This window comes from Passer montanus, unplaced genomic scaffold (genome assembly GCF_014805655.1).
Source record: "Passer montanus isolate IOZ18808 unplaced genomic scaffold, ASM1480565v1 scaffold17, whole genome shotgun sequence".
Lineage (NCBI taxonomy): Eukaryota > Metazoa > Chordata > Aves > Passeriformes > Passeridae > Passer > Passer montanus.
The window spans coordinates 13,774,420-13,791,998 of record NW_024364270.1 but is presented as its reverse complement, the minus strand read 5'-3'; the positions used below and the strand labels follow the sequence as shown (position 1 = coordinate 13,791,998).

Below are 17,579 nucleotides of genomic sequence, written 5' to 3'. Positions count from 1 at the left end.
GAGAACATCCAATTTTCCACCCAACAAGATTAATTAAATTTCTGTCAATGGCAACAGACACAGAGATAGATCTTTTGTTGACAAGATATAAGCAGGGAAAATATGGCACACAGGTGCTTTATATTTCAAGTAGAGCTGCAAACACAACTTTCTGGTATATCTGAAACTACTTAGGCTCATTGCTAGATGAGCCTAGGAAAGGGTGGGATGCCCCTTCCACACAATCAGTCACACTGACAACAGGGTCAGAGTAAAAATGTCTTAACTCCAAACAAAGCAATGGATTAGACACAGCTTTATGCCAGAGGTGGAATCTACTATTTATGTGGTGGCAGAAGGAAAACATGAACCTTCTGAAATGCATTCTCTTTCCCTCCCTGCAAAAAGAAGGAGAAGAAACATGTGTGCACATAAAAAGGTGCAGTGTATGTTTATTTTAAATAAGTACTCATACAGAGGACATCAATATCACATAGAAAATTCAGTCAGATTCTTGCTCCAAATTATCTTTCCCTCACAAAAGGTAACATAAACCAAAGATTAGATTTGCTATTTGGCAACGAACATTGTAAAAATAGTATGTATTCTCATTAGGAGGTTTGTTACACCCTCTTGGCTCACCTCATGTTACATGACTATGCAACTGGCGCCTACAATTTCCACAGAAATTGGATCACGCTCAAATGCACTATTTTTAGAATAAAACCAAACCAAGTCTACCCATGTATAACTTTAGATTAGCTAATTAAGGTTTCAACTGTAACAGTTTATGCATTTTTATTTCAATTTTGAACTTTAAAATTCAGTTTATTACATGACATCATATATCACAAAGATGAAGCCATATGCTTAATTTCCTCTGTAGTTCAGAAATGCAGATGTTGAGGTTGCCTTACACTGAGATCCAAGAGCCTCAGTGTTTAAATTGATGCTAAGAACTTTGTAAATGGTTTAAAAGGTGCTGTGGGTTAAACCCATGCAGCAGCCAGGTGCCTGCCTGTGCAGCTTTTCACTCTCCTTATCTCTCCTCCACCCCCAGCAAGATAAGAAGAGAGGAAAAGCAAAAGCAATACTCACTGGCTGGGATAAAGAGTTTAATGAATGAAGAAAAGATATGAAAAGTAAACCACCAAGTAATGCAAAGGCAATCCATCACTACTCCCACAGACAGACTGAAGCCCAGCCAGCTGGCAAACAACCACCTTAGAAGCCACACAACCTGCATGCCCTTCTTTCTCTACCTCTTCCTTCTTTTTAGTGTTGAGGTGGTGCTTTATGACATGGAATAGCCCTTTGGCCAGTTCAGGTTGGCCAGTTCCCAGCCATGTCTCTCCCAATCTCCTACCTACTCACTGTGGGGGCAGAACAGGGAAAAGAAAGACTTGACCCTGGAAGGGTTGTTCAGCAACAGCCCAAACAACAGCATGTTATCAACGTGGGTTTAGGTTTTAAATCTAAGACACAGCCCCATATGGGATGCTATGAAGAAAGTTAACTGTATCTCTTCCAGACCCATTACAGAAAGAAAACCCCAAGAAGTCAGTTATTAATCTGCATGAGATATATCACATGTAACTCACCATTTGGAAGCCCAAAAATAAAAAGCAAGTCATCTACTGTAAAATGCTTTCAGCATATGAAACCATGTGCCAGATTTATCAAACCTGACAGGAAGCCACTATAGTCAATACTCTGCCTAACACTGTAGCAGTGGCTTTGACCAGCACACATATAAAACAAGCAAGCCCAAGGCCTTCTCCAAACATACAGCCTTGTATGGGATCCCGTGGGACTTTTGTCCACACATTCAAAACAGATCTGTTTTCCTCCTACAGTTTGGATACTGGCATCTACTGCTTACTCCTAGCAGGTTGTGAGCAGTATTGTACAGTAGATATGCATAAATATAATCATAAATTAAATAAAATAAGCTAACAAGGTGCTCAGAAAAGCAGCTCTATGACTTTGCCACATCGTGTGAGAACTCAGTTTACGACGTTTGCTTACTCTAGTTCTAGGAAAAAAGAAACCAAACAAAAAACAACAAAACTAAAATAAAACTCCTTAACAACAGAAACTACATATTCCATGGAACTCTTCTGCTTTTAAAAAGATTTCCCTGTTCCACCATCCAGGAGCCTTTATGGCAGTGACAGCCACTCCTGCCCATAAACAGACTGGGAATGGAGGGCAGAAGTAATGGTCTATGGAAACCATCAGTGTGTCTTCAAAGACCTTCAGAGCTTCTCAGAGTCTGGAGGGACAACTGTTCATTAACCCCAAAATAATCCAAACAGCACTACTCCCAAAACAGTAGTTTTCAATCTACCATGAAGCTCACTTCTCAGGGGTAAAGGTGTTGAGCACCACAGATGTTTAACCCACTGAAAGATTTCAGGAGCTAGGTGTAAACAGTGCACACCTTTCTGGCACTTCAGAATGTTTAAAGGCAAATGAAGACTATATTCCTCTTTGGAAAACTACTTCTCACCTCCAGGGAGTGATGGTGCAGCACCAGGAAAGAGGTCTCCATACACAAAACAAAAAGGCTATTGCAGACTAGAGTGCCAACAAAAATTAACCCGTAGCACTGAGAAAAGTATTTAGCAATTCAGTCTTACATGCAAAGGCCACTCCTGCAGAGCAGTAAAGCTCTGCTAGAACAGGTCAGCGCTTGCAGCTCAGTGTTGCTGCAGCAGGAGCTGTTTTGGGGCTCCAGCCCAGGAGTAGGAGCTGGTGTAGGACTCCAGCCCAGGGGAAAGTGTCTTCCCTAGAATCAGAAGCATCTCTCCATACAGCAAGAGTGTTCTAGGAAAGCTAGTCAGATTTGAAAATGGACTAAGCAAGGTTATCTGCCCTGGGTTTTAAAGTTAGTATTGCTCACTGGAGAGTTCTGTCCTGAATTTGAGAGGCTAAGGCACAATAAAAGTGAGCAATCAAGGCCATTATTATTGGTGTCCAATTTAAAACAAACCAAGCTCCACTTCAAAGTGAGCTGAATCCACTTTAAGGCATGGGGAGGAGGGGGGGGAGCACAATGAACACTGATAACAGCATCTGTCAAATCTAAACAGGACTAGAAAATTCTTCTCTTTCCAAAACACATGACCCAGATTTGGGTTCTGGGATACCAGTGAACAAAACCCAGTTTTGTTTGAGGTATTAGAAATTTTATAGCTTGTGCACAGCTCTATCGCCTGCCACACACCTCAATGCAGATGTGCCAGAACCACCAGAGTTCTGCTGCAAAAGCATCAGCCTTAATTCCCCTTTCCTCTCCCAAACATTTTTGCAGCAGATTAAGGATATTTGCCATTCCACAGTACCACACAGCAAGTAAGCTCACTTCTAAACGTATCCAAATAGAAGTTTCTAACCGCAAAATAAACACAGTTCTTACAGTAAGTTAGGCAGCAAGAGGCAGGTTATACTTGATATTTCATATTAAATGTAGTGTTATTTAACTTTTTTTCCTTGTCCTCAGTGTAGCAGTTACAAGAGGCCCTTTTGAACAGAGACTTCCACAGAAAGTAACAAATTAGTTTACTTTCTGGGCTTTTTAGTCCCTGTCATAACAAAATAGTGATCATCTTGCCTGCTCTTTGTGAGAGGAACTTTTGGTGCACCAGGTGTTCCTTTGTTATATGCCTGCTCCTTTGGGAGTGGCTTCTTGGCTGCTGGGGCCAAGCTTTTGTTTGTTTGCAAGTTTTTGGTTGAATGCTGACCTTTTGTGGAAGGTTGTGCTGGCTTTTTGGTCGCTGCTGCTTTGGCTGAAGTTTGAGGGAGCCGTACAACAGACAAAGGCGTGCGTTCAGCAGGTTTGGATAAAGAGGGTCCAACCTGAGGGGGATTACTGGTATTTGGCTGCTTGCTGCCAGCTGATGACACATTTTTACTTGTAGATAACAACGGAGGTGGTGAATTTGATGCTTTGCTAATGGCAAGGGAAGGTGCAGAAGCAGAAAGTTTTAGATCAGAAGCAGTTTTCAAGTTCCTTGCCAGGTGAGAAGTTGTTTGTGGGGCTTTCTGAGGATGCTGAGACCCAGCACCTGAGATCTGAATATCATTTTCAGGAGGTTTTGCAAGGAGTTGCTGAGAATGTGCAAACTTGGCAACAGCGTGCAGATTTGTAACCGGCAGCCGAGCAGCCCTGGGAGTGGCTGAATTCGCCTTGGTTTTAGTGGCAGATACAGGTCTGCATTTAGCAGGGACACATTTCTGTTTTGAAGTGGTTGTTCCACCTGTCCCAGACAAGAGAGATGGCTGTTTTTTAGAGGGTGAGAGGGCACGATGGAGTGCTGGCGCTGGGGAGCCCCGAGGCAGGGCAAATTTCACCTTGGTAGCATCGGGGGACCGAATACGTTTGCGCAGCGTTTCAGAGGGAACGGGAGCTGTTCTTGTTCCTGCACGTGAAGAACTTTTGCTTCCAGGCTGGGAAGGAGCAGAAGCTGGTGAGTTGCATGCAGGAGACTCCAATTTCTTTGAGGTACCAGCTAATGGTTTGAAAGCAGCTGTTGCTGAGGACCCTTGTAATTTGGACCTGACTGTTGATGACTTGGCAGTGGAAGATGGGGTCACTGGCACTCTTGGTGATGCCAGGGCAGGGGATTGAGGACGTTTACCTAAAGCCTTCTTGGCACTGGCCCCAAGACCTAAACCAGGAGCAGGAGATTTTGATGGTTGCTTTTGAAACATATTGACAGCTGACATTGGATTCATAAGAGGCGGCTCCTGATTTCTAGCTGACAAGCTGGGGACACTGTCACTGGTGACTCCTTTCTGAAATGCCAGGATTTTTTGTTCCAGAGTTGCAAACTGAAGCACTCGGCATGGATCATATTTGAGCAGAAAACCTTGAAGAGTGTCCCAGCCTCCACCAACACGTACCATCACATGCTTGCCATGCAGCATCTGAGAATGGGGAAGAGGGGGTGGGAGAAGAACAAGAGAAATATTTTTTTTTACCACCTATTGAAACAGACTAAAAGTAGCACTTCCTTTCTTACAGAGAAACATTTTAATACAGAAATTATGTGATAAACAAGGATTTTGCTTCCCAATTATTTTATTAGATATCTTCTCCTGCACAGATAGTAATTCTGTGTCAGGAAATAATGGAAATATCTTTACAGAAGACATTTTAACCATTCTGGAAGAATCTTTGTTTAGTATACCGAGTTCTGGGCATGGGTTTAATTTAAGTTATGTCCTTGAAACACAAACTCTTATGATTGCTGATGAGAGTATTCAACAACCCTGTAAAGTATAAACCCCAAGAATCTAGGTTTTAAACAAGCACCATTCTCAGGATATTCTATGGCATTATCCTTATTTACGTTTAGAGACACACCAGAGAAATATTATCTTAGTTTAGTGTGGTTGTAAAATCAATGTTTGTGGATCAAAGATCTGAAGAATGGAGTAATTACACCTATTTAGAATAAGGGATTGAATGTCAAGTTGTCCCAACCGAAATAATTCTGTAATTCTAAAACACTCCATAAAAATGAGGTATTTCACTTAAAAGCATTTCTCTTCCCAAAATAAATATAAATTAGAGTTCTAAAAAACTACTTACTCGTATGAAGAGTATTTTATCTCCCAGCCTATAACGTCCCTCTGACAAGTACTCAATCGAAAATCGATGGGAACAACTGCAGGGAGGATCTTCTGCTATATGTTTTACCTAGTTATTAAATTGAAAGCATTTGTTAGTATTTTGACAGAAGCACAAGTTTAACCATCTATTGAGTTAATCTTCTATTAAGATGGAAGACCCAAGAAGGAAACAACTGATAAAAGGGGAAAAGGAGCCCCCAAATAAATACTGGGCTAGAGAAGATCTGCCTCTGAGAGCCACTTAGAAATGGAACAAATTGGAAGGGTGATACTATTGCCAAGGAGGAGAAATAGTGAGTTTTCAGAGAAAGTAAGGATCTGGTGGCTGACATTCCCAAAGAAACAGATTTTTTTACACCACAACACAGAGGAAATTTAAAACAAATGGATTTTTAAGCAGAATAGGAAAATTGTTCATCATTTCCTCTAGACCAATTCTCAAGCTGTACAAATCATTTCCCTTTCTGCATACAAAATCATTTTCAATTGGTACAGCTACAGAGGTTTGACTTAAACTCATCTTGCAAAAGACTTTATCAAAGCCTACTTTAACATCTGATTAAGTTTTATGAAAGATCAAATTGAAGAGAAACATTCATTGCAGTCATAGAATATTGACACCAGAAAAATTGTGTGAGAGCATTTCTTATACTCAAAGAAGCACGGAAAAGGAAGATGGGAAAGGAAATCAATGTGGGTTATTTATATGCACTCCAAAACATATAGAACAGCATTTTATTTACATTTTCAAAACAAAACAAATTGATAAAAAGAGGTGCATACCCTTCTGTTTGAGAAGGCTGACACATCAGATGAAAACCAGCCTGTCCTTACTGAGACAGATCATACAAGTTCAAAACTAAGAGTTTAATTGAAAGCCCATATCACACTAAGCAAGTAGCACTTACTGCCTCGTGTAGCTCCCCATGGTGACAACATGACTTTGGTGTGCTAAGAGGTGATGGTGGCCCAGAGGTCATCAGCAGGGTTTCTTCTAGCTCAATTTCCTTCTCTAGTTTTACAAGTACAGGAGGTTCAACTCCATACCTCAAATACCAAAGCAGAGTGTTTAATTACTTATTTACTAAAGAAAACCAAAAAAATGATGATAACAAACTTGTAAAATTATAAGTGGCTTTACAGACAAGGGCATCTGAATCAATCAGAGGAGTAACTGCCTTGATAATTCAAAGAGAAGAAACACCTCTGAGTTTCTAGTAGAAGCCCTTCCTAAGATAGCCTTGGTGTCACCAGAGGATGTAGTAAAAATACTGCCAAAATGACACAGTTGAGGTCACATCCAATTTAGATAGACCATCTTAAAGGTTCCAGCTCTGCACTAGAAATAAATTGTCTACATTGAGATAATAGAGATACCTTCCAAAAAGCTGAAAAATTTAAACCCTTAAAAACATATTTAATGCTCAGTGAGTTCTTCCAAGAGGTACACATTATCTATAAAATTAACGTATAACTTAAACACACAGCTACAGAAACTAGCATGGAACAGCATCTCTCCAAGGAAAGAGTCTGATAAATATTTGAAAAAACATTCATATTGTGTGATGGTCCTAGAAAAGCTATTCATTACTTTTTGCACAGAATTAACATCCACTGCATTGCACTTGACAGCTGCAAATAATGTCCTAACTTTATTTCAGCTTTTACTTAGTAGGATGTGTCCTTCAATTTCTTGTTGGGAGCATGCATGGATCACGTACCCGGATACAATGCGCCCAATTTCCAGCAGACAAAGATACACTTGTCTTGGATCCTTGTGCAACACTAAAAGGGATGAGAATAAAGAAGAGTTACAGTTCATATTTATTGCAGGAGGCCTATGCAATTAGGTACAGCCAAGAGAAGGGAAGATGAGGTATCCATGACTATAAATTTCCCATCATCCTACCCAGAGGCAAGGTACATTATCATTGATAAAGCACTACATGCTTTACAACTCTAATTTTCTATTCCATAAAATCTTTAAACCCATCCTGGCACTCCTGAAACCACTCTTCCTCCTAAGAGAAATATGTTTTATAGTCTTCTTTCTTGATGAGAACAGGAAAGAAATAGACATGAACGCTTCCCATTCCCTACTCCCAAATGCAGTATCACAGTCTTAAAGATGAAGAGCACTTAACAACAACAAAAAGGAAAATGCACCCATTGTTCATGCTCATGATACAGACACAGCTAGGTACATGCACTCTGGAGGTTACCATCCACAGGAGGATACTCTGCAAGGGCCCTAGCTGCCAGTCAGCCTGAGTGGTTCCTCAGCTGGGAAAGAACAATCTGGGTGACTGTTACCAGTTCAATAAGCAACAGATCTTTTCTTATCACTACTTCAAAAGTCCCAGCTCTCTATTTACAGATTAAATCCAACATCTTTCTGATATTCAATTTGATATTTGAAATGCCTTTGCTTGAAATGTGTTTCCTAAAGTATAATCCAAGTACGAAGTCAGATTTTCTTGTTTACATCATCTACTCCAGTTTCTAAGCCTGCTGTTTAAAAGACCCGATTAGGAAGGGTAAATCTAGAATAACAGTTGACACAACCATAATCTAAAAGCTATTTTTAGAGACCAATTCATATCTTTTTTAGTGTATGAATATGCATGTGCATGTGTGTGTAGTTGCCAGCTTTAACAAAAGTGTTTTAATTTGCTTGAGTACAAAAGGAAAAAATCCAACTATATCCCCAGCAAAGATCAAGACATTTGTTTCAGCTTGATGTCAAAGGGCACCCCATGATGACTACTCTTCCTTTCTGCTGTCTCAGGAACCTCTTGATTTATTCCCTTCCGAGTCATCTACGCTTTTCAGGAGGTGCTGCTATACGTCCCTGATGGGAAAAAGACAATTGTCAACTTATCCTTTCCCTGTTTCATTCATGAAGAATAGCTTGAAAGTCTGATGAAAAATATCAGTGGAAAGAATGTTTCATCTTGGAGGATGCAAGTCTGCTCATTTCAACTGCCAAAAAGGCTCACAGAAGATTTTTATGCCACAAAGCAAGCTTGTGTCAAGAGTTACAGACTTCAAAACACTTCTTTGCAATGAGTGAAAGCCACAGCACTAGGAAATCATGCCTGCTTATCTCAGGGAAGCTAAACAGGTTCTAGTTACCTGTCCACTTACAGGAACTAACATGTTTAAGCAATACAATTCATACAAGGAACTAAAAAAAATTACAATATTCTTGTAACTCAGTTCTACTCTGTATTTCCTGGCACTGAAAAAAGACACACTCACTAGTTAATCAAAATGAGACATGCAAATGATGGAGTTTTCTCAATTGTTTTAAAAGATGACTTACCCAGTAGAGATGCATGGGCAGTCCAGCCAGTATAAATAGCATTTAATTAGCATTAATGCTAATTAATAGCATTAATGGAACAAAGACTTCAAAATGCAGTTATCATATTTCATATGATTACTGAAAACAAAGATATTTCTCAGTTTTTTGCCAGACTGCTGACAGGCATCTATATTGCTTACTAAAAAAAAAAAAAAGCCAAACAACAAAACAGAATTTGGCTTGCCATAGAAAGTTTTGTATTAATTAATTTTTACTGACATAATAGCTGGTAGAAGAGCATTTCCTTATTTATTATGTGATGAAAGTACAATCCTTTAACTAGCAGTTTAAAAAAATTTATTGCATTGCACCAGTCTAGAAGATGCTATACAGCACCAGTTGTGTACTGGGGCAGGCATACCCATAGTTGGTAGTACTTATTTTTATAACTATCTTACTAATTGGGAAAATACGAATGGTTTAGAGTAATGTTGTGTCCTGAAGTAAATGTTAATTACCAACATGCTGTTGCCACTTCAGACACAATGCCCTGATGTTGTTACCAAATTTAACCATCTTGCATGTATTATTCTGAGGGATTTTTGCAAGAAGAAGGAGCTGTAATACCAAATAAAGGATCTTATTGTGAGTTGACTCCATGGCCCTGTGGTCTTCCCACACACAGAAAGTGAAACCACACTTTTCTCCTGTTTCTCAGTGGTTCTTTTCACTGAAGAAAAACATGGTATTTTGTTGCACAGCTCTCAGTCCCAACTTCATCCCACACTGTAACTTTCAGAAGTTTGGAAAAGCATCATACAAGTTATATTAGTCATTGAAATGATTTTTGAACAAGGCTTTTACTTGGACACTGCCTTAAAATAAATAAAAGCTTGCACTACACATGCAGAGTCAAGAGAAAAAGTTCAAAAGTATATAACAAAGCATCTCCCTGACCAGGTAGTGATTCACACAGAGATCAAAGCAAATCTTACAAAAAAGAGAGAGCTACCTAAGCCTTCAGATTCAAAGAGGTATGTCTCATCAACTCCAATGGCTCTACACCAGTTAAGAAAGTTGGCTGTATTATCTCTGGCAAAAAAAGATCCTGATGGAGCATCCTTCTTACATGGAACTTTTCTCATAGGAAAATTCTGGCAAGGGAAGAAAACAAAAAGGACATTGTACACATCAACATTGCCAACAGATTTCAAAGCATATTTGCAAAGGAAAATACACCCTAAATTCAGAGTACAGAAACAGTTGTAACTGTTTGTGTAATTTTGTGTTTACCTCACTATGTATTCCATGAAAAAAGCTACACTAATATAGAAGGCATTCTACTTTATCATTGTGAATAGTCACTGAGCGAACAGTCCTTTGTACTCCAAAGTAACAGAGACTTGCCTGAGATTCACATTTCAACTAAGCACTGCCTCTCAATGGAAACACTGAAGCCCATCTGCAGGTTTGGATGCTTCCATGGCTGACCTGTACACGAGTCCAGCCATCAGTTCCTGGCATAAAACATACCACCAAGTGCCAATGGATATCTTATTAACAACCCACACTGATGTCAGGGGAACAAACTCCAGACTTGGACTAGATCTTCCTCTGGCAAGACTTCTACTGAAATCAAACTAAAAACCTAGTAAATACCTTGGGATGTGATTAACAAAGCAAGCAATTTGTTGATGAGTTTATCCATCTATAAAGCCACTTTGTTGTTAATCAGTCTCTGGATACACAGCATACAAAACACTTCCTTGGGAAGCCTCACTCACCTGCTTTCCCTGTAACTGCTACTTAAAATTTAGAACTTTATATATGTATTTAAAAAATCATTATACAACTCACCCTTAAGTTATTCGTGCTACAACATTTTTTAACTGTGTTTTGAAGAACATCAATCAATTGGCAAAGCAGTACCCCATTATCAAGTTCTTCTAGCAGTTGTTCTGCTTTGACTTCCATTCCTTTAAGAAAAAGAAGGTTAATATTACAGTTACTCCACAGAGGGTAAAGAAGTTTCATATAAACTTAGAGGCAACTCAAACAGCATTCCAGTGTTAAAGACTGAAAAATAGATGAAATATATAAGTAAAATAAAATCAAATATTAGTTTAATTAGATTTTAATTAGACTAAAAATTCAGAAATATAAATTAGAATTATTAATTGTGCAACCCTTAAGAGGTGGCAGCTAATAAAACTGAAATCAAAGCATGCATTCTAATGCAATCCCAGCCATTCAAACTCAAATACTCCAGCTCTTAATAGTACTGTAGATATTACACGTCAGTGCTGACTAGAATATTGGAAGTGCTTTGAAATTCGTGAGACAGTGAATTATTTTTAAGCTCACCCAGCAAGCCAGACAGCCAAATGGAGAGATCTTCTTGCATAGGCACCAAAGTGGCTTCGTGCCGCACAGATATCCATTGGTCATAGAGGCACACGTCTGCCAGCCCCGGCCCGTGCCTCGGAGTCAGAGGGCTTCGGGGACTCAGGGGAAGCTCATCTCCAAACCACACCTGCAGAGATTTCAGCAAACTCAACACAGGAAGCTCTGATATTTGCAGTCAGATGATAAAAACTTGCGCTTCTGAATTAGACTGAAGAACTGTTATTCAAAGAGTGTTCACCTCCCTTTCAACAGATACAGCAAACCAACAGAGCAATCAAACAGCTCTGCTCTTGTTAGTAACTCCTGTGTCAATATACCACTGTATAAATCCTGCATCAATATACCACTGCATTCCTTCTCTTGACTCCCTTGGATTTAAAATTACATACTGGCCTGAATACAGAATAAAGACTACATGCATTAAATGCTTCAGGTTTTTTTAACTCAGCACATTTTAAGTCACGAAATCTGCAAATTATCATTTAATTTACTACAGACTACTGATTTCCTAAGCATTTCAGACGCATTTTGTGCTTAAATCATTAAAAATTATAGCATTAAAAGAGGAAATGTTCCCATGCAAGGAGGCATCAAATTTCTTGAACACAAATACTTAGCATTTCTCTTTAGAATTGTATATCTTGTAAATGAGAGGTAACTTAGACTTGAAGAAAAGGACCACAATGAAATTTTGTGAAGAAAAATTTCCAAGGACAGAATCTTTCTAGTATTCTTAACTATTTGCCTTCAGTTCAGTGTGAATGTAAAATATATTTACTTATATTGAAGTGATTAACTAGAATATAAGGCTATTAAAAAAACACTTCTCCATCATGATGGAAGTTTTTAAATAATCTCAGGCTTTGACTTCAAAACCTTCTTAGCTAACAACACTAAGAAGTGAATGGGTCACCTATCTGATTATAGCAATGGGTTATCCTTGTCACATTGTTCCTTGTAGAAGGGGAAAACTACTGCTTTTTCAATCAGAGGTAACTGAAGAATCTAATATTTCATCTGCTTCAGGGTAGAATTTAGTATTAAAAAAAAAGTATTATACATGTACACAGGATTTAAACACTTCAAAAGGCATTTACCTGAACTGCATTCTGCATGGTCACCTGCTTTACATTAGTTTCTCCTCCTGGGGAAAAAGAAGAGATTTTTATTACAGTCTCTCATGCTTTCATGAAAATCCTGAGAAAAACATATCAGTGCTGTTTTGGAAAAATAAGAATAAGTCTAATAGGAAGGGAAGGGGAAAGAGGGAAATGTCTTAGTAGCTAAGCTTTTGATCCGGTATTCAGTCAACTTCTGTTCTCTGCCCTGAGATAAAAGTGCAGTTATTACAGCAAAAGTAGCAACTAACTGTATACATAAGAAATGTTCCAAAGTTGGCAAGATTTTTAGGAGCTGTATGACATTTTGTTTCTCAAAGAGCAATGCACATACTTCAAACCATTCTTATATTTAACATTGTTGTTAAATCTAAATATTTCCTTCCAATTTATCACAAGTGTACATGTGTGCAGACAGATATATGCATCCTGAGTTTACATTAAATACTTGGAATATCATCAAAACCTTAAAACAAAGAAATAATTTTGATGAATAAGATTTTCTCTTACAGAATCATAGAACAGTGTGGGTTGGAAGGGATCTTAAAGATCATCAAGTTCTAGCATAGACACATGAGAGAAATCAATGTTTTTATAAATCTCTGTTGTGATTGTGACTTTGCAGGCAGCATGCATGCACTAAGTTTTCAACAGAATGCCGCAAACTACTGCAGCAACATAGTCATCAGTACAAATCCCTGGCAAAATGAACCTTAAGGAAACTTTGGAGACAATCCAGTCAATTCTTGCTCTCCTGAAGCCAACACTGTATTTTCCAGCAATGCTTTCAACCACGGGAAAATCCAGCACAAGGTCTACACTGGGTTAAGGATTAGTAAATCTTTCCCTGGAGGCTCCAGGTCTAAAGATGTGCAGCATTGCCAGGTTAGCTGCATGCACTTGTACAGAGGGTATTTCTCCATAGCAATTTTCCAGTGGTATTTTACAATGTCAAAAAGTTCCTATCTGCGTCTTGAAACCTGTTTAAAAGTACTTACTTGCTCTCTTACTCAGTAGCTGCAATAAAATTTTATCTTACTGACTGAACTGAAAACCAGATTGCACACATTATCAGGCATTTTTAACTCATCTGTTTTCATTTAAAATTAGGTATTTTTCCTCTCCTGTCCCAGATATTTAGGCTTTGTACGTAGATGGCATCTGCTTCACTCCTCCACAACCTGGCCATCCTGTGACAAAAGGCTGAACAGCCCATCATTGAAAACACAATTCTTGTAAAAATTCTCACCCTTTCATCCTACACAGAAAGCAGAATGGTGCCATCTTCTCCCCCTTGTTCCTTCCCACTGCTTTAAACCTCATAGGCTACGTGGGACCACATGTATCGGGCATTTCAAACAACTTACCTCTATGACTGCCAAATCAGCAACCAGTTTGGTGAAGACACTTCCTTGTACCAGGACTGCTAGCACTTCTCAGACCTTATCAGAGACACCCCAGTGATATCTTTCCCCTTCCTTTTATTTCTAGGGAAGCAAAAAAAAAACAGAAAGAGACATCCTCTCCTTGATGTAAGGGAAGCAAAAAAAAAAAAAGAAAGAGACATCCTCTCCTTGATGTCATTTTTCCTTCTATGAATGAACAAGGGAAGGGAAGGGTATATACCAAGCATTACTAATGAGCATGTTATGCTTCCCACAGCTTTGTCCAGGGGAATACGTTTTCCTTTGGCATAAGAAAGCTATTGTCCTAAGAGAAGCTCAATAAGAGGCTTCATTGATTAAAAAAATAAATAAAACAACAGCAGAACAGCCAGTAGAGAAGTTGGTCTCATTAAAATAAGGAGTTCCATATAGGCTAACAAGAGCTCTAGCATATTAACTGCCAAGGGAAAACAAAAGACAGCCTGATTCACAGGGAGAACTCAAAACATGAACAAAGCAAAATATTCACACTGCAGCTATCAGAGGAATGCTCAGCATCTGCAGTTTTGTGGCATGCCTAACAAACACTAGTCTTGCAAAAAAAAAAAAAAAAAGAGATTGAGGAAAATTGTGGCACTTGAACTTCAAGGGCCTGCTCTTCTAAAACAAGTTATTTTGTAAGCCCATATGTCAGAGCTCCCCAGAAAGCCAAAAGGCTTCACTTATTATCAGGGCATCTGAAAAACACTTAACAAAAACCCCCTCTGATGATGAGAGCTACAGTGCATGAATTTTGAGTTGAAAAGTAATACAGTAACAATTGCCCATTTTCAGATGCCAAACTGTTCAGCTCAGAGATTGCAGGGAAAACAGATTAATGTAGCCTTAACACTTACTGCGAGAGGCACAGGATGAGAAGACCCAGATCTGCCACCTTCAAGTAGTCAGCCTGTAAATGTGCAGAAGGTGCTGTGGTGAGGTGAATACTGCAGTACCAGGCAGAGTCATAACCAAATCTGACTTCTTCTAAAACCAGTTGGGTTCCCTGAATCAGAAAGCTGTACATAATGAATGAAGTAAGTATCTGATACTGAATTTTGGCAGCTCCAGATAGGACTGCATCAGTTTCTACACATGCCAGTTTTATCCACTCTCATTCAACAGGCATTTGGTGTTCAGACACTGAAGTTTGTGAAAGAAAGGACCTCAGAATAAAAGTACACTGTAACACATCCCCCACATAGCTTCAGGCCGTGCCATTCTTGTTTCCAGGCAGACCTTGATACCCTCAAGGTCCCTTGGGACAGAAGACTGAATAAGCCCATCACAGTACAAACAATTCTTTTAATAATGCTTCCCCTTCCTCCTACTGTTTCTGGTGTTGTTTCTTCCCCATTTTCCCCTCCCTGCTTCACCCCTTAAAACAAGGAAGACACCAGAAACTCATGAGGTTTTCCCAACCAGGGGGCAACCAGTGCAGTTCCAAGCTCACTAAGTACAGAGGTCCCCTACCACCAACCCCACTTTCAGAAAACCCCTCATTTTTGCTGGTACTTCTGCTGCCAATGGCTCTGTGTGATGGAAGGAGAGGAGCTGTCACCTAGCCACACTTACAGCTAGATCAATAAAGAGACACTGACTTACTGGGAGACAGGTGGTCAGCCACAAATTATATATCAGGAGAGGCAAGAATTGCCTTCAGCTGGTTGAGTGCCAAACCTCCAGTGAAGGACTAGAGCTATGGATCAACACCAGGTAAGAGAGATGAGAAAAAGATCCCTATCTATTGACACATGGCATAGGGGCAGGCATTCCTCAGGAAAGGGGGTGCAGACACACCCTGGACATGACCCACACAGGCTTGTGAGACCACAGTTTGCCTCTGCTCTCCACAGAGATGCCCAGCACTTTGCTCCCAGACACTCTGAGAAACAGCAGAGTCAGCAAATACTACAGCACTTTGCACAAATACTTCAGGGTGGTAACACATGCTCTTAGATACTCCATGAGATAGCCTGCTTAGGATCAGCTGTATCAGGTTTTACAGATCACTCAGTGGGCACCAACCAGCAAGACATGCTACACTAATTACAATCCATTCTGTAGTACAAGATGAACCGAGTCCAAATCCCATTTTACTTGACTGAACAGTTTACATATAAACAAACAAAATCCACAACTCTACAGATAGCTGAAACATTGATGAAGCAGCCATTGACCTTGCTTAAGTAGAACCTAAAGGGATTCACAGGCTCATTAAACTGCCTTCTGTTAACAGGCTCATTAAGAAAACACTTGGGTAGAAACATTTCTACATCTTCACCCTATATTTAAGATATATAACATCATCTTCTATTCCATCAACACCCAAAGTCACAACAGTCTAACCCAGAGCAACTGGATTAGTCTCGACAGTACCTACTGAAACCCATGTTTATAAACACACTGAAATGAAAGAAGCTGTCATGTCAGTATCTGTTGAAACCTACTACAGGATAGTCAAGGTTTTTTTTACAGACACATCTACGAACATGCAAAAGAAAAGGGGTAGGCACAAGAGACATCCACTGAACGGAGCGCTACTCCATCACTACAGCAATTTCAGAGCCTTTTCGTTGCATTACCGAGTCAGCAGGAGCTCTGCTTCCCTGGGGAGGCCTCAGAGGCACGAAAGAGAAAGAACCAGACCAGTCAGTCCGAGGTGATGGGCTTTAAGGCGGCAACCAACTCCCTACATTAAGGCACGCTGACTGCCCTCCCCAGACTGCCTTTCCACGCATCTCCGTGAAGCGCACACCAGCAGAGGCGGTGAGCACGCTCTCCCCTACCAAATGGCCACAAAGGTCCTGGGTACACCTGTCAGAGCAGAGAAACCCCCTTGAGATCAGGGAGGAGCACTTCGTCTCGCCAGCTGCCATCTCCGCAGGAGACATGCAGACGGCTGCTTTCCCACAGGAGCATCCAGTTTGGGCAGAGGCTGGTTAGCAGCAGGCACGCTGCCCCAGCTGCTCCCCCCACACACAGGCAAGCTCTTCTCTCCCTCCCATTTCTAACCCACGCTTCTTCCAGCAAAGCAACACGGAGGGGAGCATTTTTTGATGCCCATTTAGCAGGCAGCTGTCTGGCCACAATCAGGAGTAGCTTATTATGACTTAAATATAAAATAGTGTATTATTCTAAAATATCCACCCGGTACAATTTCAAATGCATAGGCCAGTTAGGCCTTATAGGTCCCAAAGGAATACATGTACTTTTTCCCATGTCTTGATCTGACACTATGCCAAAGGTGACACACAGCATCCCTGGAACACGGCCAGCTTTTGGGCAAAGGAAGGAGCCAGACGCTTTTCGGCTTATTAAGCAACATGAATGAGTGTTTTAGCCAAGAGCACTGGGGCAAATTTCCTATAGAAACAGCACTGCATCCTCAAACGCCTGCGTAGGGCACAGGAGAGACTGGTTTGAAAGCGGTTATGCAAAAACTCTCCCCTCTCCCTTCCCCAGGGTAAGTTTCAAGGCACTTCCGACAGCCGCGACTGAGTCGCTGGATGAGCTGCTGCCGCTGGACGGGTGACGGGGCCGATGCCAGCGAGCGGCTCCGCCCAGCACCGGGCTCTGCCGGGGCTCCCCGACCCGCGGGACTCAGCGCGTTCCCAGCGCTGCCCCTGCCGACGGGCGGGACCCGCCGAGCGCCGCCGCTCCGGAGCTGCGCGCCCGGGACGCCGCGGCGAGCGGGGCTCCGCC

General features: G+C 40.7%; 1 protein-coding gene across 3 annotated transcripts in view; it reads right to left on the bottom strand.

Moving 5' to 3' along the window:
• Positions 1–405: 405 nt before the first annotated feature.
• Positions 406–17,579, bottom strand: part of GAS2L3 (growth arrest specific 2 like 3) — a 17,372-nt gene continuing 198 nt past the window's right edge. The window contains exons 1-12 of one of the 3 annotated variants that reach the window (XM_039704210.1): positions 16,460–16,824; positions 15,480–15,573; positions 14,732–14,784; positions 13,818–13,937; positions 12,430–12,476; positions 11,291–11,459; positions 10,784–10,902; positions 9,939–10,080; positions 7,341–7,404; positions 6,528–6,666; positions 5,579–5,686; positions 406–4,911 (exon numbers count right to left, since the gene is read on the bottom strand). In XM_039704210.1, coding sequence (XP_039560144.1) covers positions 3,544–4,911; positions 5,579–5,686; positions 6,528–6,666; positions 7,341–7,404; positions 9,939–10,080; positions 10,784–10,902; positions 11,291–11,459; positions 12,430–12,447 — 2,127 coding nt within the window. In that variant the 5' untranslated portion in view covers positions 12,448–12,476; positions 13,818–13,937; positions 14,732–14,784; positions 15,480–15,573; positions 16,460–16,824 and the 3' untranslated portion in view covers positions 406–3,543. Of the gene's footprint in view, positions 4,912–5,578; positions 5,687–6,527; positions 6,667–7,340; positions 7,405–9,938; positions 10,081–10,783; positions 10,903–11,290; positions 11,460–12,429; positions 12,477–13,817; positions 13,938–14,731; positions 14,894–15,479; positions 15,574–16,459; positions 16,825–17,579 lie in introns of those variants that run through there. The other 2 variants (XM_039704209.1, XM_039704207.1) reach the window with 2 other exon arrangements.